We start from the raw sequence: 23,351 nt of genomic DNA on the forward strand, positions 1-23,351 counted from the left end.
GCAGGATCCTTTCTGGTTCCAGGTATAACCCTTTTGGGTTGCATGTAGAACCCTCTGTGGAAAGGGTTCTGCAAGGGCATGGGGCATTGAGGTAGTATCCTAACCTCTGGGGCTCCAGTTAGAAGTTGCCATTTGTGACTGACCACCTGGATTCGGTCTTATTTAGCAAAATGTGAAATGGTGTTTTTTACATTGGATAAAAGTAGAGACTCAGAGCTACAAAATAGTATATCATACACTGTATTTAAGGAACAATGGGCAATTTTGAGAAAATCACCTTTGAATGTTTTGGTGAAGAGCTCTTCTTTGTCTACACCCATTCAACATCGTTCACATCCTCTTAAGCTTTAGCCCCACCTATCTTGTTTCACTCTCGGAGCACACACTTGACGCTCTGGCCGATGATTTGTTTACCTCTGGATAACATGAAAACAGCCTAACCATCTCTGCTGGCAACAATTTCATTACACGTTTTTGCAGACATTTACTGACACCGGCCATATTCAACAGGTGTTGTACACACGTCACGTAATGTTAGCCAGCCAGCTAATGTTAGCTAGTTGAACAAGAATTAACAAAGTGCCAACACTGCCTAACATTAGGCTCTAACTAAGAAAAGCAAACAGCTCTGGGAAATGAATAATAACGTCTGGTAGGGAGCCAACCAGCTAACGTTAGCTAGCTAGCTAACAGTACACCTTAGCTTGAAACCACTTTCTGTCAAAATTAGAAATGTGTAATATCTGAGAATGTAGCTAGCTAACGCTAGACTATCTTACCTGTATACATCAACATGCGTCATGGATGTGTTTCCCTGTCAGGAATGTCATACCACGGTTGCCCTTAGTTTTGAAGATGTAATCTGGAAACAAGTGGTTTCTTCATCTCTTTAGCTATCATACTCTAATTCCACTGATTTCAAAACTTGATCCTCCAGAAAATGGAGAGCAACACTTATGCAGCTCAACTTCACAATACATTTTTTTTAAAGCCGTGTTCTACAGTATTACCAACACAGACTGACGAGCTCAAATAGACAGACGCCTTCAATATGGCAGACCAATCCGAACTCCTCTCTCGGCATGTCCAGCCCACTCATTATCTCAGCCAATCATGGCTAGTGGGAAGATGGTAACTTTTTCTGTGGCTTAACCAACAAGGCTCGTAATTTAACAATTGTATTCGTATTTACAGATGGCATACAAGTTTGTTATTAGGGCACATGAAAGTTCACATGTTCGAGAAGGCATTTCTGCCAAAAAACGCATTTTGATACAAAACTATATATTTTACATTCAAACGGCTCTCCTGTGAAGTTGTGACTTGTGACATACGCCTAGTTTCCTGAATCGGGTCACTTTTGACACAGATCTAGAATCGGCTAACCCTCCCCAAATCCTAACCTTAACAATCTTCGGGAAATAAGCTAAACTGACCTTAGATCAGCTTCCAGGTCTAACAGCAAAGGACGAAAGCATGTCAGGGCAAGAACACTACACTTCAAAGTACCAGGGAACACATACGTTAGAGAGGGGTAGAGTTTTTAGAAAGTCTTGATAAAAAATAACACAACCATCTATTTGAATTTGCAACATGAATCAGTCATTTTGTTACAATACAGGGTAAAAGATAGTGGGGCTCCTTTTAATGTTATTCATTTGTAGCAAATGAGCGATTTAATTTGGTCAATCAAGTTCTGATGTCTTAAAATGTATCAAATATTCTGAGCTTGAATAAAAATAAATGCACTTGAAGGATTGGCCCGGAAGCAATGAAAACATTTTTGAGGGGGTCAATAGAACCATAAATAAGTTATTTTGAGATTACAGTCGCTGTTAAAGGAGACATCATGTATGCCCAGTCATTGCATAGTACTGTAATTATACAGTTGATCACACTGCTGTAAAAATAGCTGGGGACTGCGTCCAAGATGCCCGACCGTTGTTTTCAACATAATCTACTAACGTTCACATACACCGATTCATGAACCATCTATATCCGGGTTGCATCTGGTTTACACGGCCCAAATTCACATTTGCACTTGCACTCAGTGCACACAGGCAGCAGCGCAAGCAGCGATGACGTCATCAAGACATCCAAAAACATGGCAGACATTAGATGAATGTAAAATTGAAATACCTTCAGCCGTGAGTGATGAAAAAGAAATCGGCCTCAGCACCAATTCTTCCAATGATTCAATGGATGTTTTATGTTCAAAGGTGATGAGTAAAGTGTCTTATTAAGAATTTTCAAATATGATTTCTCTATGTGGCCGTCTATGGAAATTGTATTTCTGGGACGGGCTTCAGTTAAACTCCAGTACCGAAGCAAGGCAATAGGAGCAGTTGAAACCGTGCTTCTAGACCGCTTTCTGGCCCCCTGGCTGATCGAGATGAATCATGATATATCTGAGAACTGTAATAGCGAATATTATAATAACGTTTTTTATAAATGTTTGTTTCACCAATGGGTTTTGAGGGTTTATGAATTATTGATAGCTTCCTTGTGAATTCAATGCTTTATGGTACAAATTATAGTGCCTTTTTGACATGACACCACGTTTTTATGATGTCATAGGCTATAGTCGAAGTGTTAATGTCTTACAAAATGTACATAGAAGTATAAATACATATGACTTGGCAAGAGAGGAATAACTACATTTCATTCTTAATGCTTAAACTTTTACTGTGTTCTCCCTCATAAGGTAATATTTTACCCCTGAATACTCAGTCCTAAATGGCCACCAATTCTGTCACCAAGGTCCAGAGCATTATCCAGCACCTTCCCTCACCCCTACCTCCCTCCCAGATTCTCTCCTAATCCACTAAATTCTTTCCACAGCTCACCTCTCCTAACCCAGCATGTAATAATTACTCATTTCTACCCACCCCTCTTATGCAATGCATATTGAATTAAAGCCCATCTTCAAACCTCTCCCTCCCACTCCCTCAACCCTAAATACCATAATTTAGGAGCCCGCTGAGTCATTGATTGGATTGTGTAGGGGTCTCAGAGCAAATTAGACTTTACCAACCCGCCACAGTTATAAAATGGCCAACCGCGTGACAGGACATCCTCTCATTGATTTTGCTGTGTCGTGGTCATTGCCTCAATACTTTAAAGTAATGATCTTTTCAGCACAGATCAAACATTAAATCTAGAATATTTAAGAAATTATGGCAATCACCACCATTTCAGAAGCCAATAGCGCCCATTTGACCAGGAAGGATAGAGAACTTTGGATGGGTGTTTGTTTTAGTCATGCACGTTATCGTCTCCCGAGTGGCACAGCAGTCTAAGGCACTGTATCTCAGTGCGAGAGGTGGCACTGCAGTCCCAAGTTTTAATCCAAGCAGCATCACATCCGGCCGTGATTGGGAGTCCCATAGGGCGGCCAACAATTGGCCCAGCTTCGTCCTGGTTTGCCTGGGGTAGGCCGTCATTGTAAATAAGAATTTATTCTTAACTGACTAGCCTAGTTAAGTAAATAAATAAACTAGGGCAGAGTAATGGAAGGTTTAGTCAGATGGATGACATCAATACTTTTTAAAGAGATACTTGTTGTCAAGGAATTGAACAAACTATAATACACCATAAATAGGAATTGATGGTCATTCCATTTTTTTTATGTGTTATTTCTTACATTGGTACCTCAGGTCATCTTAGGTTTCATTGCATACAGTCGGGAAGAACTACTGAATATAAGAGCAACGTCAACTCACCATCAGTACGACCAGGAATATGACTTTCCCGAAGCAGATCCTGTGTTCTGCCTTTCACCCAGGACAACGGAATGGATCCCAGCCTGCGACCTAAAACAAAGACGGCGTAAAAGAGGGAAACGAATCGGTCTTCTGGTCAGGCTCCGGAGACGGGCACATCGCACACCACTCCCTAGCATACTTCTCGCCAATGTCCAGTCTCTTGACAACAAGGTTGATGAAATCCGAGCAAGGGTAGCATTCCAGAGGGACATCAGAGACTGTAACATTCTTTGCTTCACGGAAACATGGCTCACTCGAGAGACGCTAACGGAATCGGTGCAGCCAGCTGGTTTCTCCACGCATCGCGCCGACAGAAACAAACATCTTTCTGGTAAAAAGGGTCCGGGGGCGTATGCCTTATGGTTAACGAGACGTGGTGTGGTCACAACAACATACAGGAACTCAAGTCCTTCTGTTCACCTGATTTAGAATTCCTCACAATCAAATGTCGACCGCTTTATCTACCAAGGGAATTCTCTTCGATTATAATCACAGCTGTATATATTCCCCCCCAAGCAGACACATCGATGGCTCTGAACAAACTTTATTTGACTCTTTGCAAACTGGAAACCACATATCCTGAGGCTGCATTCATTGTAGCTGGGGATTTTAACAAGGCTAATCTGAAAACAAGACTCCCTAAATTGTATCAGCATATCGATTGCGCAACCAGGGCTGGTAAAACCTTGGATCATTGCTATTCTAACTTCCGCAACACATATAAGGCCCTCCCCCGCCCTCCTTTCGGAAAAGCTGACCAAGACTCCATTTTGTTGCTCCCTGCCTACAGACAGAAGCTAAAACAAGAAGCTCCCACGCTGAGGTCTGTTCAACGCTGGTCCGACCAATCTGATTCCACGCTCCAAGACTGCTTCCATCACGTGGACTAGGATATGTTCCGCATTGCGGCGAACAACAACATTGACGAATACACTGATTCGGTGTGCGAGTTCATTAGAACGTGCATTGAAGATGTCGTTCCCATAGCAACGATTAAAACATTCCCAAACCAGAAACCGTGGATTAATGGCAGCATTCGCGTGAAACTGAAAGCACGAACCACTGCTTTTAATCAGGGCAAGGTGACCGGAAACATGACCGAATACAAACAGTGTAACTATTCCCTCCGCAAGGCAATCAAACAAGCTAAGCGTCAGTATAGAGACAAAGTAGATTCGCAATTCAACAGCTCAGAAACAAGAGGTATGTGGCAGGGTCTACAGGCAATCACGGATTACAAAAAGAAAACCAGCCCCGTCACGGACCAGGATGTCTTGCTCCCAGGCAGACTAAATTACTTTTTAGCCCGCTTTGAAGACAATACAGTGCCACTGACACAGCCCGCAACCAAAACATGCGGACTCTCCTTCACTGCAGCCGACGTGACTAAAACATTTAAACGTGTTAACCCTCACAAGGCTACAGGCCCAGACGGCATCCCCAACCGCGCCCTCAGAGCATGCGCAGACCAGCTGGCTGGTGTGTTTACAGACATATTCAATCAATCCTTATCCCAGTCTGCTGTTCCCACATGCTTCAAGAGGGCCACCATTGTTCCTGTTCCCAAGAAAGCTAAGGTAACTGAGCTAAACGACTACCGCCCCGTAGCACTCACTTCCGTCATCATGAAGTGCTTTGAGAGACTAGTCAAGGACCATATCACCTCCACCCTACCTGACACCCTAAACCCACTCCAATTTGCTTACCGCCCAAATAGGTCCACAGACGATGCAATCTCAACCACACTGCACACTGCCCTAACCCATCTGGACAAGAGGAATACCTATGTGAGAATGCTGTTCATCGACTACAGCTCAGCATTTAACACCATAGTACCCTCCAAACTCGTCATCAAGCTCGAGACCCTGGGTCTCGACCCCGACCTGTGCAACTGGGTACTGGACTTCCTGACGGGCCGCCCCCAGGTGGTGAGGGTAGGTAACAACATCTCCACCCCGCTGATCCTCAACACTGGGGCCCCACAAGGGTGCGTTCTGAGCCCTCTCCTATCCACATCGATGGGATAGTAGTGGAGAGGGTAGTAAGTTTGAAGTTCCTTGGTGTACACATCACAGACAAACTGAATTGGTCCACCCACACAGACAGCATCGTGAAGAAGGCGCAGCAGCGCCTCTTCAACCTCAGGAGGCTGAAGAAATTGGCTTGGTTTTTGTCACCAAAAACTCTCACACAAACTTCTACAGATGCACAATCGAGAGCATGCTGCCGGGCTGTATCACCGCCTGGTACGACAACTGCTCCGCCCACAACCGTAAGGCTCTCCAGAGGGTAGTAAGGTCTGCACAACGCATCACCGGGGGCAAACTACCTGCCCTCCAGGACACCTACACCACCCGATGTCACATAAAGATCATCAAGGACAACAACCACCCGAGCCACTGCCTGTTCACCCCGCTATCATCCAGAAGGCGAGGTCAGTACAGGTGCATCAAAGCTGGGACCGAGAGACTGAAAAACAGCTTCTATCTCAAGGCCATCAGACTGTTAAACAGCCACCACTAACATTGAGTGGCTGCTGCCAACACTCTAACTCAACTCCAGCCACTTTAACAATGGGAATTTATGGAAATTGATGTAAAATATATCACTAGCCACTTTAAACAATGCTACTTAATATAATGTTTACATATTTACATACCCTACATTATTCATCTCATACGCTTGTGTTTCGACAGCGGTATATGTGTATACTGTACTCTGTCATCTACTGCATCTTTATGTAATACATGTATCACTAGCCACTTTAAACTATGCCACTTTGTTTACATACCCTACATTACTCATCTCATATGTATATACTGTACTCGATACCATCTACTGCATCTTGCCTATGCCGTTCTGTACCATCACTCATTCATATATCTTTATGTACATATTCTTTATCCCGTTACACTTGTGTGTATAAGGTAGTAGTTTTGGAATTGTTAGGTTAGATTACTTGTTGGTTATTACTGCATTGACGGAACACAAGCATTTCGCTACACTCGCATTAACATCTGCTAACCATGTGTATGTGACAAATAAATTTGATTTGATTTGAACTAGACATAATCAAACTACTGTAGGTATGAACTATTCCTATTATATTCCTATTATTATTCCTACTATTCCTATTCCCCTTATGTAAAGACCATCTCAGATTGTTAAGGATATTGTGGAGTACGGTGTCTATATTAGGAGGCATATCAGAGGCAACTCCTGCTGAGAATGAGCCGTTCCTAATATGGAGACAGTAGTGGAGGATTCTCACACATTGTCTTGCTGACAGTCAGCTTTGCCCTACAGGAAGTTAAGCCCTTTGGGCCAGCTGGCAAACTCACTCAGCTCACCAGCCCTCTAGCACTAATGGACCTCCAGGGAAGCTCAATGTCAGCCGGAGGTCGCAGGTCATTATCAATCATTGTTCAATACTGGTGTATATAAAGTAGTATTTCTTTCCACATTTTGTGCCAAATTTCTGCAGACTCCATCATTAATTGGCAAATGCTTACCATAGAGTTGGTTTTGTAAATTGCAAGGTGGTAGACCGCCTCAAAACACACACACACACAAAGTCATACACACCAACCAACCAAGCGCTGACTCCCTGGGAGACCCCCTCTGATGTTTTTTAGGAATGTCTCCATCCTCCAAGCATGCAACAGTGTCCAGAGCAATAGTTTCAAATGCTCGACAACGTGTAAAACAATACATCTCATATCTCACACGTCTTCCCGTGCCATTCTTCTCCTGTGTGTGTGTGTGTGTGTGTGTGTGTGTGTGTGTGTGTGTGTGTGTGTGTGTGTGTGTGTGTGTGTGTGTGTGTGTGTGTGTGTGTGTGTGTGTGTGTGTGTGTGTGTGTGTGTGTGTGTGTGTGTGTGTGCATTCAAACTCCTGTGTCATCGCTTGTGTTTCGACAGCGATCTGTCAGTCACATTGGCAACAGCACACTGCCTATCGTGGGTGGGAGCAATCATACTGTTAAAATTCTGTACACGTCTCTTGTATTAAGAACCAAAGTGGTTTTGATGGCACCAGTTTTGACAGACATGCTGGGTAAATACAGCTTCAGCTCGGTTATCTCCCAGGAGTACCGATTACAAACTGTAGAGTAGGACAAGGTTGCATTCCAAATAGGTTTAGACCCCGTATGGGCCCTAGTCGACAGTAGTGTACTAAAATGGGAATAGGTGGCATTTGGGACACAACCCAAGGGCTCCACTTTACACATAGTCTTCATAAAACATTTACAGCACTTCCATATGGAAACAGAAAACATTTTACCTCTATCATTGCCATCAAAGGGTATATAACAACGTATTGAGATAAACTTTTGTTATTGACCAAATACTTATTTTCCACCATAATTTGCAAATTAATTAATAAAAAATCCTACATTGTGATTTTCTAGATTTTTTTTCTTCTCATTTTGTCTGTCATAGTTGAAGTGTACCTATGATGAAAATTACAGGCCTCTCATCATTTAAGTGGGAGAACTTGCACAATTGGTGGCTGACTAAATACTTTTTTGCCCCACTGTATATTTCAGGATGTTGTTTATCCCTGGAAATAATCAGTTTTGAATATATAGCTTGTCCAAAAAATGTTTTCTCTTGGCACAACATACCACTGGTATGGGGTAAGTTGCCCCAGGGGACAGGGTAAGTTAAGCCACCAAAAATGTTTGTACTGAATGAAATATTACCACAACTTTTTAAAAACCATTTCAATCCTTCTTTCCCAAAGACCATTAAACACAATCACAATTGCTTTTTTGTCTTTGAATAAATGTATGCATCTTTTAGAACAGGCTTAACCCCTTTTAAGCACTTTTAACATAGGCCAGGCCTCATATCCCAACCATAATGCTTTGTATTACGCCTGGGAAGAAAACACTTCAATTTGCTCAACTTGCCATTGGCTCAGCTACTGCCACAAGGATTCACTTTCATGCTAGTGTAACAGTATAGCTTCTGTCCCTCTCCTCGCCCCTATCTGGGCTTGAACCAGGGACCCTCTGCACACAGACAACAGCCACCCTCGAAGCATCGTTACCCATCTCTCCACAAAAGCCACGGCCCTTGCAGAGCAAGGGGAACCACTTCTTCAAGGTCTCAGAGCGAGTGACGTCACCGATTGAAACGCTATTAGCGCACACCGCCGCTAACTAGCTAGCCATTTCACATCGGTTACACTAGGTTTAGAACCTCATATTGTAGCTCATAGAGACTCCCGGGCTCCTGAGTTGAGCTGCTGTCATATCACTAGATCTCAGTGCTAGAGGTGTCACTACAGACCCTGGTTCAATTCCAGGCTGTATCACAACTGGCTGTGATTGGGAGTCCCATAGGGCGGTGCACAATTGAGTGCATGTTTCAGTGCCCAACAGGTCATAGATCAGATTTCTTCAGATGTCCAGGAGGAACAAGAGAACAATGATTTAGAAGAGAAGGAGGTATCTGAAGAAGAATATGGGGAAGAGTACAACCCAGAGCACAATGCATCATCTTCAGATGAAGAAGAAATCCCCGAAGCTGAAAGAGAAACATTTTTGCTAAAGAACAGCAAAATAACATGGTCCTTGTCACCATATGACAACCAGGGCAGGATGGCAGCACAAAATGTCATAAGGATGACCCCATGGCCCACAAGACATGCAGTTGCCCATGCCCAGGCCATCGCCTCAACGTTCTACATGTTCATCACACCAGCCATCGAAAAAAATCATCCTGGAGATGACAAATTTGGAGGGGTTCCGTAAATATGGAGACAACTGGAAAAGGATGGATGAGATTGACCTGCGAGCCTGCATAGGGCTGCTAATCTTAGCGGGTGTCTATAGGTCCCGAGGCGAAGCTACATGTAGTCTCTGGGATGCAGAGAGTGGATTTTCCGTGCCACGATGCCATTGAAAGTCTTTCACACTTTCTCAAGAATGCTACGATTTGATAACCATGAGTCAAGACCTGCAAGAAGTGTGAAAGACAAACTGGCGGCCATAAGAGAAGGCTGGGAGAAGTGGGTGGAGCGTCTGCCATACCTCTACAACCCTGGGCCTGAAGTAACAGTGAATGAGCAACTGGTTCCATTCATTTTTATTTTCATATGTGCAATGTAAGTGATTTTCACTGTTAATTTTATTATGTATTGCTGTAATATCATTGATTTATGTGATTTTTTTCTGTGACACTGATACTAATTACTGATATTAATCTCTTTTGTCAAAAGGTCGCTGTCCTTTCCGGCAGTATATGCCCAGCAAGCCAGCAAAGTATGGCATCAAGATATGGGTGGCCTGTGACGCACAATCCAGCTACGCTTGGAAGATGCAAGTCTACACAGGGAAGCTGAGCAATGGAGGCCCAGAGAAGAACCATGGGATGCGGGTTGTGCTTGATGTGACAGATGGACTGAGGGGGCATGTCACGTGTGACAATTTTTCACCTCTTATGAACTCAGCCAGCAGCTCCTGAAGAGGAAGATCACCATTGTTGGCACAGTTAGAAAGAACAAGCCTGAGCTCTCCCCTGGACTCCTTGCAACAAGAGGGAGAGAGGCCTTCTCATCAAAGTTTGCCTTCACCCCCACCACCACTCTAGTTTCTTACCTTCCAAAGAGGAACAAGAATGTGGTCCTCCTGAGCACACTGCACAAAACAGCTGAGATCAGTGATCGTGAAGACAGGAAACCAGCCATCATCCTGGACTACAAGCACAACAAAGGAGGCGTGTACAACCTGGACAAGGTGATTGGAACTTACAGCTGCAGAAGGATGACTGCCCACTGTCATCTTCCATTACATCATTGATGTGTCCTCATACAATTCATGATAAGGAACAAGGTCAACCCTACTTGGATGCCTGAGAAGCGGAACAAAAAGTGTTCCTGGGGCAGCTGGGAAAGGCACTTGTAACCCCATACATTCAAAGAAGGGAGCGCCTCCCCCACACAGCAGTCTATGCAGCGCTTGTGAAAGCTTTTCAGGGGGCTGAATCTTGTCCTGATCCACCTGAGGCTGCAGCTGGGGCAGGCAAGAGGAGGAGATGCCAATTATTCCCCCCAAAGTGCTGCACATGTGAGATATACATCTGCAAAGTCCATGCACACACACTTGCATACTGTCCTACATGTGCTAATTAGAGTTGATTGATTTATGTTCTTCATGTTTTTGTTTTGTATCTATTATCTTATTTTATTCTTATTTATTGTTGTTGTTTATACACCTTGTGGGTGGGGCAATGGTTACAAAAATGGGAGAAGACTAGTATTTTGTAGTTGAATTCCTCAATTCCTCAATATAAGAATATATCACTATGTTGCCAAAAGAGTTCAAGACTGTTATTGTTTCCCTTCAATAAAATGCATTAAAAAATACTTTCTGCACATTTCAGCTACTTTCTTAGGCTATACAAGTGCTATTTCTTGCTAAAAAAAATATGTTTACACCTATGCAGTACCTTTAGCTTTAATAATAATAAACCTCTACTTTATTCAAGAAAACAATTATGATAGGTGTGCTGTAATAAAAACGAGTGGTGTCCACTGATGAAATGCAGTCGTTTTGCATTGTGAAGAGGGAAAACCCAGATATTCACAAAGGTTGTGATGAATGACAGGTTGTTTCTTCATGCAAAATAGATTTGGGGTTTAAAATAAAATTTAGCTGCTTTGTTTTAGGGGTTTAGTGAAGGCAGGTCATTTTTGACCCTTAGAACAAGGGGAGTATACAGAATGTAAAGACTACACAAGGGTTAACTAGATAAGTCAGTCAAGAATAAATTCTTATTTACAATGAGGGCCTACCCCAGCCAAACCTTGACAACGCTGGGCCAAATCTGCGCTGCCCTGTGGGACTCCCAATCACGGCCAGATGTGATACAGCCTGGATTTGAAACAGGGACTGTAGTAACACCTCTTGCACTGCGATACAGTGCACAACTGCTGGACAAAGCACAACTGCTGGACAATTCTGCCATCTGTTGGCAGACTATGAGAGTCAAATGGCTGACTGGAATTCAATCCAAGCCGTCCTAGTAGTATTTAGGAATTGTCTTGTTTACAACTACTACAGGCATGCATGACGCAAGTCCCTAACATGCAAATGCACGCACACACACTACCTGTGAAATGAGTCTACCGGAGGATACATTTGACCTACAGTACTTTATGAAGCAAGTCCCTATTGATAATACTTGAGAGAGCGAGAGAGCGAGAGAGAGAGAGAGAGAGAGAGAGAGAATACAGCGTGATATAATACATACCTTAAAAGCTCAGTGATAGGCCTGGAGAAATGTAACAATTCTCAAATTCATAGACAGAGCAATGGATGTAAGGACTGACCAATAACAACATCAAAATTATAGTTTTTACCATGTTTAGAGGCCATACAGTGTTTGTTACACTTACAGTACATTGTTTACAAACATTGGAGTAAAACAAAAAATTGGGTTACGACAGTTGAACTAGCTCATGAGTTATATTCTTCAAGAATCAAGGGTTATGTATCATTAATTTAAATGTCCAAAAATGGACAAAGCAACTAAGGGTTTTACAACACAACTTATGATACCCTAGCTGTGAATGTATTTTATTATAAATAAATTTAATGTGCTCTTAATCAAACTAAAATTGGAATCATGCATTGAGATCAATGTATGAATTACACAAACATATGAATTACACCCCAAAATTACACACATGTATCTCTAGCCTAGGACTATTTTTTGTTGCTTAATGGTTCACACCTGAAATTGTAGTAATACGTTTTGCAGAAGAGTCCGTGCAATAACGTTAAACTACTACAATCTCAAAAGAGATAATCTATTACCTGTTTTTGGAGAGTGTACCCTTGACAGGAATGTACATGTATACTTGGGGTGGCAGGTAGCCTAGTGGTTGGAGCATTAGGCCAGTAACCGAAAGGTTGCTGGATCAAATCCCCGAGCTGACAAGGTAAAAATCTGTCATTTGGCCCCTGAACAAGGCAGTTAACTCAATGTTCCCTGCTGGCTGTCATTGTAAATAAGAATTTGTTCTTAACTGACTTGTGTCACGTTCTGACCATTGTTCTTGTGTGTTTTCCTTGTTTTAGTGTTGGTCAGGATGTGAGCTGGGTGGGCATTCTATGTTGTGTGTCTGGTTTGTCTATTTCTATGTTTGGCCTGATATGGTTCTCAATCAGAGGCAGGTGTTAGTCTTTGTCTCTGATTGGGAACCATATTTAGGTAGCCTGTTTTGTGTTGGGATTTGTGGGTGGTTGTTTCCGTGTCTGTGTTTGTTTTACCACACAGGACTGTTTCGGTTTTCACATTTATTGTTTTGTATATTTGTAGTGTTTTTCCCCGGTTTTCGTCTTGATTAAATATGTTTAACCCTAACCACGCTGCGTTTTGGTCCGATCCCTGCTTACACCTCCTCTTCAGAGGAAGAGGAAGAAGAAAACCTTTACAACTTGCCTGGTTAAATAAATGTTCAATTTAAAAGAAAATCCAATCATAGGTGACACCGAGCTCACCATCTTTGTAGAACTTGAAGGAGGGATGTGTGGCGTTCACAGACACAGCGATAGGGCCAACCTCATACAAAGTGTCTCGAAACACTTTTTCATCCAGAGAAGGAACTCTGTTGAAGCCCTTGCACCAGGCTTCCTTTGTTGCATTCTGGTATTCACAAGGGCCCACCTGAAAACAGTTTATTATGACAATCTCAAGCTTTACAGTGAGCTTTTCACTCATCTATGTTCTTTACAAAATTCCCACTTTTTACAGAAATATCAGTTGGAGGATTCCTGGTTTCATGGTTATTCCCTCTGTCACACCCTGACCTAACCAAATAATAAAGAAAACTAAGATAACTAAGGTCAGGGCATGACACCCTCCTGATTCCAAGAATCTTCCAACTGGGATTTCTGGAAAACCTGAGAATTTGGGGGAATGTTACCAAAATTTTGCAACCCTAATAGTAACATATTGTATTGTACCTCTGCAGTGTAAGGATATTTCCTCTCCGACATAATCCCATGATCTGAGATGTAACTAAAACACCTCATGGCCAAGCCACCGTCACAGCCATTATTGTGATACTGCAGTCTACCAGGTTCTGCTCACTCAGAGGCAACAGTGTGCCTGTCTGCTTGAACATCTGGCCCTCCAGGGCTCCGACTGCAGCAAATGCATAGCAAGATCCACAAGACCCATAGATCAAATAAAATAGTTGTCATAGCTACTATTTTGCTTTGAAGTTATTGCCTAGAAGTAAATGCATAGCAAAGTCCACAACGCCCCTGGATAAAATAACGTTTTATTTCCTCTATTGTGCTTTGAAGTTATCCCCTAGAAGTAAGGTGGCATGTTTTTCCTGGTAAAGTTCTCAGGAAAAACTTCTGTCCCTACACATCATATCAGGCGACTACCTCAACAGTTTTCTCACCTTTCTAAATGCAGAGAAAGTGGCTTTTCATCCATTTCTATCCATGTCTAATAAGTGGCACCTAGACTAGCCACTCCTTTAATCCTTTCTATATCAGTGTCAATCTGTACAACCAGAAAAATGAAGGGGAGAATTCTAACTTCCAGTTAAGCCAAATGTTTACTTAGTCATGCATGATGTCAATGGGAGACTAAAGGAAATTTAGACTTAAGTGGACTTAACAGTCAGCAAGGCATTGTACTCTTTATTTGTCTGGAACACAGAATTAACAAAAGAATATTAGAATTGGCCGGCAAAAAAGAAAATCTGCCTTTTTAGTCAGGACAACTTTAATTCTAGAAATATAAATATATTTCAAATAAAAAAATAAAAAATAAAAAAAAGTTTTATTTTTTTTATGTTAAAACAATGATTGTGTAGATATATCTGCATCTGTGGTCTGGACAAATGGGGGCAGGGAGTGTCATTCATTGCGTATCTACAATGCAGCATATACAGTATTTCCCACAATGTTTTGTGAAATCTTATGTCTTCAATGGGAGAAACAGGTAGGCCTACTATATACCCCTGTAGTGATAACATTTCAAGTTGCGTTAAATCTTACAAACTCAGTTTTGGAAATACTGACTTTCTGACAAAGTTATCCTACTTACACATTTTAATCAATTTTGGCACTAGAACATATGTTTCTGACTATTATTGATGCCACATAGGCCTTTTTCAACCAGAGAAGTTATTTATTTGGATCGGCTCCTCTTTAATATTAAGTTGTAAAATACTGAACTTCCCCTTTATCTGAGACATAACAACCTGTAAAAGCTGCTCTCTTTCCTATTTATATTTCTTAAATTCATGTTTCAAGCTCATGCAATTGCTGGTCCAATTACAATTGTGGGTTGTCTTACCATGTCTCCAAACTTGTTCATTCCCAGAGTGAAGGTGTGCTTGTCCATTTCTGCCTCCAGGTTGTGTTGACAGATGAGGCCTTGGTTTGTCTCCCAGATCATCCTTCTGAAGCCCTCATCCACCTGAGAAAGACAAGTCAAAGTTATTGATGTCACGATTAATCTCTATGGGGAAAATCTTAACACAAGGGTGATACACACATCCTAAACTTCCACTTGAGTCACATTTTCACCCAGATAGCACACTTGGTTCCTTGGTAGTTGTGGGAACGTACATTTATGGTTTCCCATTGGTTCTGGGAATGAAGGCATACGTTTCCTGACCGGTAAAACTGAACATTTTTTTTATATTCTGAGAACAGAAGTGAACATTTAGCCTGTTCTGGGAATGTTAATTTATTGGTTGCAGAGAGGTTCTGAGAACATTTTACAATGGTTCCCTGAAAGTTTTCCTGGGAGGTTTTATTAACTTTCTGAGAATGGAAATTCTAGGTTATTTGAAGGTAATTTAATAACATTTTGAGAACATTCTCAAAATGTTTTGAATGTTTTGAACAAAATGTAAGTTATTTAATAATTTCCTTAAAACTCTGACTGAATGTTTGAATAACACTTTTAATAACACTAGCTTTGTTTGGGTTACCTGTTTTGAACTCCAAGCCAGTGGTATAAAGTACTCAAGTAAAATACTTTAAAGTACTACTTAAGTAGTTTTTAATGGTATCTGCATTTTACTTTACTATTTTTGACAACTTTTACTTTTACTTCACTACATCCCTAAAGAAAATAATGTACTTTTTACTCATTACATTTTGAATGGCTATCAGGACAGGAACATGTTTAAATTCATGCACTTATCAAGAGAACATCACTGGTCATCCCTATTGCCTCTGGTCTGGCGGACTCACTAAACACAAATGCTTAGTTTGTAAATTATGTCTGAGTGTTGGAGTGTGCCCCTGGCTATCCTAAATAAAATAAAAAATTAAATTGTGTTCCTGGTTTGCTTATGAATTAACGTTCTTCTGTAGGAATTTCAGTACTTCAGCATAATGTTTCCTACAGGTTTCCTCATGGCTCTATTTAAAGTAATTTTCTCAAGTTGTTCCGAGAACGTTAAGAAACAACGTTCTTCTGTGGGAATTTCAGTGCTTCAGCATAACGTTTCCTACCGTTTTTCTCATGGTTCTATTAAAAGTAATGTTCTCAAATTGTTCAGAGAACGTTAAGAAAAAACTTTGTTCTGTGGGAATTTCAGTACTTCAGCAAAACATTTTCTGCAGATTTCCTCATGTTCTCAGAACATTAAGAAAATGTTCCATAAACACCACAAGACAACTGTAGTAACGTTCAAAGTTACTTTCCAAGAATGTTATTTAAAAACATATACATTCCTTTCTCAGCGTCAACAAAACTCTCTCTATCCTCTATCTTGTTAAGTGTGTTCGGTGTGTTGGCCGGGGCTACTAATTGGCCACACCTGATGTTAATGAGTGCTTGTTTCCTTTGAAATACAGTCTGTTTGAACAGACTAAAATTAACAGCTTTGTATGAACTAAAAAAACATGGCATTCTTGCTCCATCCTGGTGGCGCAGTGGACTAATTCCATGGTTAGAGACTCGAAATCATAGGTTTGAATCACACTGATGCCGAGCCTCAATAAATAATTAATGTGTTTGCACAATTAATGCCTAAGCAAATTCATGTCCATGTGTCATCTCTGTGCATGGAGCAGTGGTGGAAAAAGTATCTAAATTTCATACTTGAGTAAAAGTAAAGATACCTTAAAACTTCTTAGGGCTGCAATCTCATTAACGGGATGATGTGACAACAGCCAGTGAAAGTGCAGGGCGCCAAATTTAAAACAACAGAAATCTCATAATTAAAATTCCTCAAACATATATGTATCTTATACCTTTTAAAGGTAATCTTGTTGTTAATCCCACCACAGTGTCCGATTTCAAATAGGCTTTACAGCGAATGCACCACAAACGATTATGTTAGGTCACCACCAAGCCACAAAAAAACACAGCCATTTTTCCAGCCAAAGAGAGGAGTCACAAAAAGCACAAGTAGCACAAATAAAATTAATCACTAACATTTGATGATCTTCATCAGATGATACTAATAGGACTTCATGTTACACAATACATGTATGTTTTGTTTGATAAAGTTCATATTTATATAAAAAAAATCGGAGTTTACATTGGCGCGTTACTTTCACTAGTTCCAAAAACATCCAGTGATTTTGTATAGCCACATTGATTCAACAGAAATACTCATCATAAATGTAGATGATTATAGAAGTTATACACATGGAATTATAGATATACCTCTTCTTAATGCAACCGCTATGTCAGATTTCAAAAAAACTTTACGGAAAAAGCAAACCTTGCAATAATCTGAGACGGCGCTTAGAAAATAAATAACATTTTCCGCCATGTTGGAGTCAACAGAAACCAGAAATCACATTATAAATATTCTCTTACCTTTGATGATCTTCATCAGAATGCACTCCCAGGAATCCTAGTTCCACAATAAATAATTGATTTGTTCGATAATGTCCATTATTTATGTCCAAGTAGCTCCTTTTGCTAGGGCGTTAGGTACACATATCCAAACGCTCGTGCAGGTCCAGCATAACTTCGGACATAAACTTCAAAAAGTTATATTACAGGTCGAGGAAACCTTTCAAACTAAGTATAGAATCAATCTTTAGGGTGTTGTTATCATAAATCTTCAATTAAGTTCCAACCAGAGAATTCCTTGTCTCGAGGAAGCCATGGAGAGCAGGTCGATATCATGTGAAATACGCTTGACCAGGAAATGGTTCTCTGCCAGTAACCTGACTCATTCAGCTCTTATTCAGCCCCACAACACAGTAGAAGCCTCATCCAACTAAAGACGGTTGACATCTAGTGGAAGCCCTAGGAAGTGCAACTTCATCCATATCCCATTTTGAGTTCAATAGGGCCTGGGTTGAAAATCGACCAACCTCAGATTTTTCACTTCCTGTTTGGATTTCTTCTCAGGTGTTTGCCTGCCTTATGAGTTCTGTTATACTCACATACATCATTCAAACAGTTTTAGAAACTTCAGAGTGTTTTATATCCAATACTAATAATAATATGCATATATTAGCAACTAGGACTGAGGAGCAGGCCATTTACTCTGGGCACCTCTGGGCACCTTTCATCCAAGCTACTCAATACTGCCCCTGCAGCCATAAGACGTTAATAGAAAATGACTCAAGTGAAAGTCACCCAGTAAAATACTACTTGAGTAAAATCCTAAAAGTATTTGGTTTTAAATATACTTAAGTATCAAAAGTACAGTATAAATCATTTCAAATTGCCTATATTAACCTTCTCTAAACTATTTGAGAACTTTCCCAATGTCAAACCAGTTGGAAAACATTCCTAGCATTCAATTAAATGTAACCATGTTTGAACTTTTAGGAAACTTTCTGTCAAGGTAATGAAATTCCAAGAAAATAAAGTTCATTTGTTAGTTCTTTAAATGTGCCGTGAATGTTTCAAAGCCAAGCAACTATCCTGCACCATTCCCAGAACATTGTGGAAAGGTTGTATGTAAAATAACCATAGGACAACCACACTTTCACTAAGCTCTAAGAAACGTATGGTTCTCAGAACATTATGTGCTACCAAATTCACATAGAACTGTGTGTTATAGATCTGTAATACTCTGTCATTGGGCAAACTAATAGAATTTTAGCAACCAGGAAACCGTGGAGCGATTTATGCATATTGCCTCTTTAAGTGAAAGTTAGTATGATCATATGATTGGCATACTGTGTTTGCCGTAGGCTCTAAGTAACCTTGGAATACTGTTTGCTGTGTTGGGTTTTCCACTCCTCCCAGATGCCATCCAGCTCAGTGCTCAGTGGTTGTTTGAAAGAGGACACCACTGCACACAATGCCATTAGTATGAGTTTCACCTGCATCCTGCACACACACACACACACGCACACACAGTTAGTATTTATAGCTACATTCTCTGTCAATTTGTCACGCCCTGACCTTAGTTATCTATGTTTTCTTTATTATTTTGGTTAGGTCAGGGTGTGACGAGGGTGGTTTGTGTAGTTTTTGATTGTCTAGGGTTTTTTGTATGTCTAGGGGTTTTTCTAGTCTAGATGTTTATATGTCTATGGTTGCCTAGATTAGTTCTCAATCAGAGGCAGCTGTTTATCGTTGTCTCTGATTGGGGACCATATTTAGGTTGCCATATTCCTTGGATAGTTTGTGCGTTGTTTTTCTATTTTTAGTTGCCTGTTCTGCACTAGCCATATTTCTTCACTAGACATATTGCTTCATATTGTTCAGTGTTCGTTCTTCTTTTAAATAAGTATGTTCGCTTACCAAGCTGCGCCTTGGTCTCCTCTTTATGACGACCGTGACACAATTGTAAATGTGAAAAGTTGCCTGAGTAAAAAAAATAAACCTCTAATAAATACCTTGTGAAGATAGCAGAATAACGTAGCGCTGCAAAACGACATAAAGTCATTGCCTGGGTTTGAATGGTCCTGCCTCGATGTGAGGGGAAAATGAAAGCAATGTAATGGTTTATATTTTTTAGGCTTCCTCTTTGTTGTATCAAGCCTTCTGATAATTCTGATGTGGGTGGTGTTATATAAGGATCATAGTAAACCTAGATCCTGTTTTTAAACATCTGTTATGAAAGAATAAGTTCCTCTTCATGAGAGTTAGTTTCCATCATCTCTATAAAGGTTTTTATGGTCCAGTTTGTAATATTTTCCATAGAATATGTGTTATAATGATATAGGCATGTGCTTTAATTATGGGAATATATATTATGGCGGTACAGTGGGGCCCGAAATTATTGGCACCCTTGATAAAGACGAGCAAAAATTACTGTAGAAAATAAATAATTCCAGTACTCAGCTATATTGTATGCAACATTTTTTTTTACATATTATTTTATACTAATACAATTGCTCAGAGAAAAAGATTTTAACAATTGATATTTTTTTAAATCTAAATAAGAAAGGGGTAAACATGATTGACACCCCTGTTTTCGATACCTTTCAATACCACAACTTGCTAGGATAACTGAGCCTCTTTCCAACACACTGGGAGGGATCTTAGACCATTTCTCCATACATAATCCTTCCAGATCCTTGGTATCCTTCGTCTGTGCTGATGGACAGCTCTCTTCAATTAAAACCACAGGTTTTCAATGGGTTTCAAGTCCATAGACTTTTGTGGCTAATTAATAATTTCTTTGTGGATTTTGATGTGTGCTTGGGGTTATTGTCTTGCTGGAAGATCCACTTGCATAACATCAAAGATCCACCGCTATATTTTACAGTAGGTATGGGGTTATTATCTGCTTAGGCATTCTCATTTCAATGCCAAACCCACCACTGGAGTGAGTTTTTTTAAATTGTACCTTTATTTAACTAGGCAAGTCAGTTAAGAACAAATTCTTATTTTCAATGACGGCCTAGGAACAGTGGGTTAACTGCCTGTTCAGGGGCAGAACGACAGATTTGTACCTTGTCAGCTCGGGGGTTTGAACTTGCAACCTTCCGGTTGTAGTCAAAGAACTCTATTTTCATATCATCCAACAAATGTAAACACCTGGAGTTTCCTAAATGGCATTGGCACTTGGATTGGAACCAGTGCTTTGGACAGATGACATGAAAATGGAGCTCTCTGGCCACCCACACCAATGATGGGTTTGGCATCGAAATGAGAATGCATAAGCAGAAAATAACCCCATACCTACAGTAAAATATGTTGGTGGGTCTTTGATATTATGGGGCTATTTTGCTGCCACTGGTCCCTTACAACTCATAAAACATTTTAGAAAAAGGTTCTGTGTCGTTATACAGGTTAGGTAATGAAAGGTATTGAAAGGTGTCACGATCGTCGTATGGAGTAGACCAAAGCGCAACGTGGTTAGAATACATTCTTCTTTATTTAATGAAGAACACTTAAACAAAAACAACAAAACGAATACGATGAATGTGACCGCTATATAAACAATGTGCTAACGTGCAACATAACATAGACAATAACCCACGAAATACCCAAAGAAGATGGCTGCCTAAATATGGTTCACAATCAGAGACAACGATAAATTCCTGCCTCTAATAGAGAACCAATCTAGGCAAACATAGACCAACATTAACACCTAGATGAAAACAACCCCATAAATCTACAAAAACCCCTAGACAGTACAAACACCCTAGAATGAGACAAAAACACACATATCACCCATGTCACACCCTGACCTAACCAAAATAATAAAGAAAACAAAGAATACTAAGGTCAGGGCGTGACAGTACCTTCCCAGAAAGGTGCGGACTCCGGCCGCAAAAACCTAATCTAAAGGGGAGGGTCCGGGTGGGGCTCTTTCACGGCGGCGGATCGGGTGCTGGACGTGGACCCCACTCCACCATAGTCTTAGTCCGCTTTTGTGGCCTCCTAGGAACGGCGATTCTCGCCGCCAACCTAGGACTGGCAACCCTACTAAAGGACCCCACTGGACTGAGGGGCAGCTCCAGACTGAGGGGCAGCTCCGGACTGAGGGGCAGCTCCGGACTGAGGGGCAGCTCAGGACTGAAGGGTAGCTCAGGACTGAGAAGTAGCTCAGGACTGAGGGGCAGCTCCGGACTGAGGGGCAGCTCCGGACTGAGGGGTAGCTCAGGACTGAGAAGTAGCTCAGGACTGAGGGGCAGCTCCGCAGCTGCTGGCTGGCTGACGGCTCTGGCAGCTCCTGAAGGGCTGACGGCTCAGGCAGCTCCTGGCTAGCTGACTGCTCTGGCAGCTGCTGGCTGGCTGACGGCTCTGGCAGCTCCTGAAGGGCTGACGGCTCTGGCAGCTCCTGGCTGACTGACGGCTCTGGCAGCTCCTGGCTGACTGACGGCTCAGGACAGACTGGCAGCTCTGACGGCTCAGGACAGACGGGAGACTCTAGCGGCTCAGGACAGACGCGAGACTCTAGCGGCTCAGGACAGACGGGAGACTCTAGCGGCTCAGGACAGACGGGAGACTCTAGCGGCTCAGGACAGACGGGAGACTCTAGCGGCTCAGGACAGACGGGAGACTCTAGCGGCTCAGGACAGACGAGGCGCACTGTAGGCCTGGTGCGTGGTGCCGGCACTGGTGGTACTGGGCCGAGGACACGGACCTCAGGGCGAGTGCGGGGAGGAGGAACAGGGAGAACTGGGCTCTGGTGACGCACAGGAAGCCCGGTACTGGGGGCTGCCACCGGATGGCTGGTGCGTGGAGATGGCACCGCCGCCGTGCTGCCTCCTCATACTGACGCCTCTCTGCTTTCGCTGCCTCCAGCTCTGCTTTGGGATGGCGATATTCCCCTGGCTTTGCCCAGGGTCCTTTGCCATCCAGAATCTCCTCCCAAGTCCAGAAGTCCTTTGATTGCTGCTGCTGTCCGTTACCACGCTGCTTGGTCCATTGTTGGTGGGTTATTCTGTCACATCGTCGTATGGAGTAGACCAAAGCGCAGCGTGGTTAGAATACATTCTTCTTTATTTAATGAAGAACACGAAAAACACTTAAACAAAAACAACAAAACAAATAAGACGAATGTGACCGCTATATAAACAATGTGCTAACGTACAACATAACATAGACAATAACCCACGAAATACCCAAAGAAGATGGCTGCCTAAATATGGTTCACAATCAGAGACAACGATAAACACCTGCCTCTAATAGAGAACCAATCTAGGCAACCATAGACCAACATAAACACCTAGATGAAAACAACCCCATAAATCTACAAAAAACCCTAGACAGTACAAACACCCTAGAATGAGACAAAAACACACATATCACCCATGTCACACCCTGACCTAACCAAAATAATAAAGAAAACAAAGAATACTAAGGTCAGGGCGTGACAGTACCTTCCCACAAAGGTGCGGACTCCGGCCGCAAAAACCTAATCTAAAGGGGAGGGTCCGGGTGGGCCTCTTTCACGGCGGCGGCTCGGGTGCTGAATCTACCATGGATCCTAAACTACTGAGGGTGATTACATTTACTGAGGGTGATTACATTTTGGATTATGTTTGGATGTTAGATAATCAAATAGACAACTCAATGTTTTGAGAAACTGCTGAAGAGACAGAGCATTGCTTAGCAAGTTTGTGAAGTGTACTCACTTTTGAGGACTCAAGTACTTAGTACAAATACTATCTAACAAAAGTGGGGCAATAGGGCTTGAAATGACAAATGCTTTCGA

At 41.8% G+C, this 23,351-nt stretch overlaps 2 protein-coding genes across 2 annotated transcripts; one reads left to right on the top strand and one right to left on the bottom strand.

Moving 5' to 3' along the window:
* The first annotated feature begins 9,699 nt into the window (after positions 1 to 9,699).
* Positions 9,700 to 10,572, top strand: LOC139369370 (piggyBac transposable element-derived protein 4-like). Its single transcript, XM_071108652.1, has 3 exons — positions 9,700 to 9,855; positions 9,989 to 10,186; positions 10,279 to 10,572. The coding sequence occupies exons 1-3, from the start codon at positions 9,700 to 9,702 to the stop codon at positions 10,570 to 10,572; spliced, it is 648 nt and encodes a 215-aa protein (XP_070964753.1).
* Positions 10,573 to 14,399: 3,827 nt separating this feature from the next.
* LOC139369371 (cathepsin 8-like) lies at positions 14,400 to 19,062 on the bottom strand. The gene is made up of 3 exons (XM_071108653.1): positions 18,937 to 19,062; positions 15,098 to 15,220; positions 14,400 to 14,444 (listed from the first exon to the last, which is right to left on the bottom strand). The coding sequence occupies exons 1-3, from the start codon at positions 19,060 to 19,062 to the stop codon at positions 14,400 to 14,402; spliced, it is 294 nt and encodes a 97-aa protein (XP_070964754.1).
* Positions 19,063 to 23,351: the final 4,289 nt, after the last annotated feature.

Source organism: Oncorhynchus clarkii, chromosome 17 (genome assembly GCF_045791955.1).
Source record: "Oncorhynchus clarkii lewisi isolate Uvic-CL-2024 chromosome 17, UVic_Ocla_1.0, whole genome shotgun sequence".
NCBI lineage: Eukaryota > Metazoa > Chordata > Actinopteri > Salmoniformes > Salmonidae > Oncorhynchus > Oncorhynchus clarkii.

Bases quoted from the DNA above. Each gene is read 5' to 3' on its own strand.
- LOC139369370 (XM_071108652.1), top strand. From the start codon at position 9,700: ATGCTACGATTTGATAACCATGAGTCAAGACCTGCAAGAAGTGTGAAA. The intron at 9,856-9,988 runs ATTTTTATTTTC...TCTCTTTTGTCA, and splicing joins ATGAGCAACTGGTTCCATTC to AAAGGTCGCTGTCCTTTCCG. The intron at 10,187-10,278 runs GTCACGTGTGAC...AGAAAGAACAAG, and splicing joins CAGATGGACTGAGGGGGCAT to CCTGAGCTCTCCCCTGGACT.
- LOC139369371 (XM_071108653.1), bottom strand. From the start codon at position 19,062: ATGCAGGTGAAACTCATACTAATGGCATTGTGTGCAGTGGTGTCCTCT. The intron at 15,221-18,936 runs GTTACTTAGAGC...TGTCTTTCTCAG, and splicing joins ACAGCAAACAGTATTCCAAG to GTGGATGAGGGCTTCAGAAG. The intron at 14,445-15,097 runs GTAAGACAACCC...TCTGTGTTCCAG, and splicing joins TGAACAAGTTTGGAGACATG to ACAAATAAAGAGTACAATGC.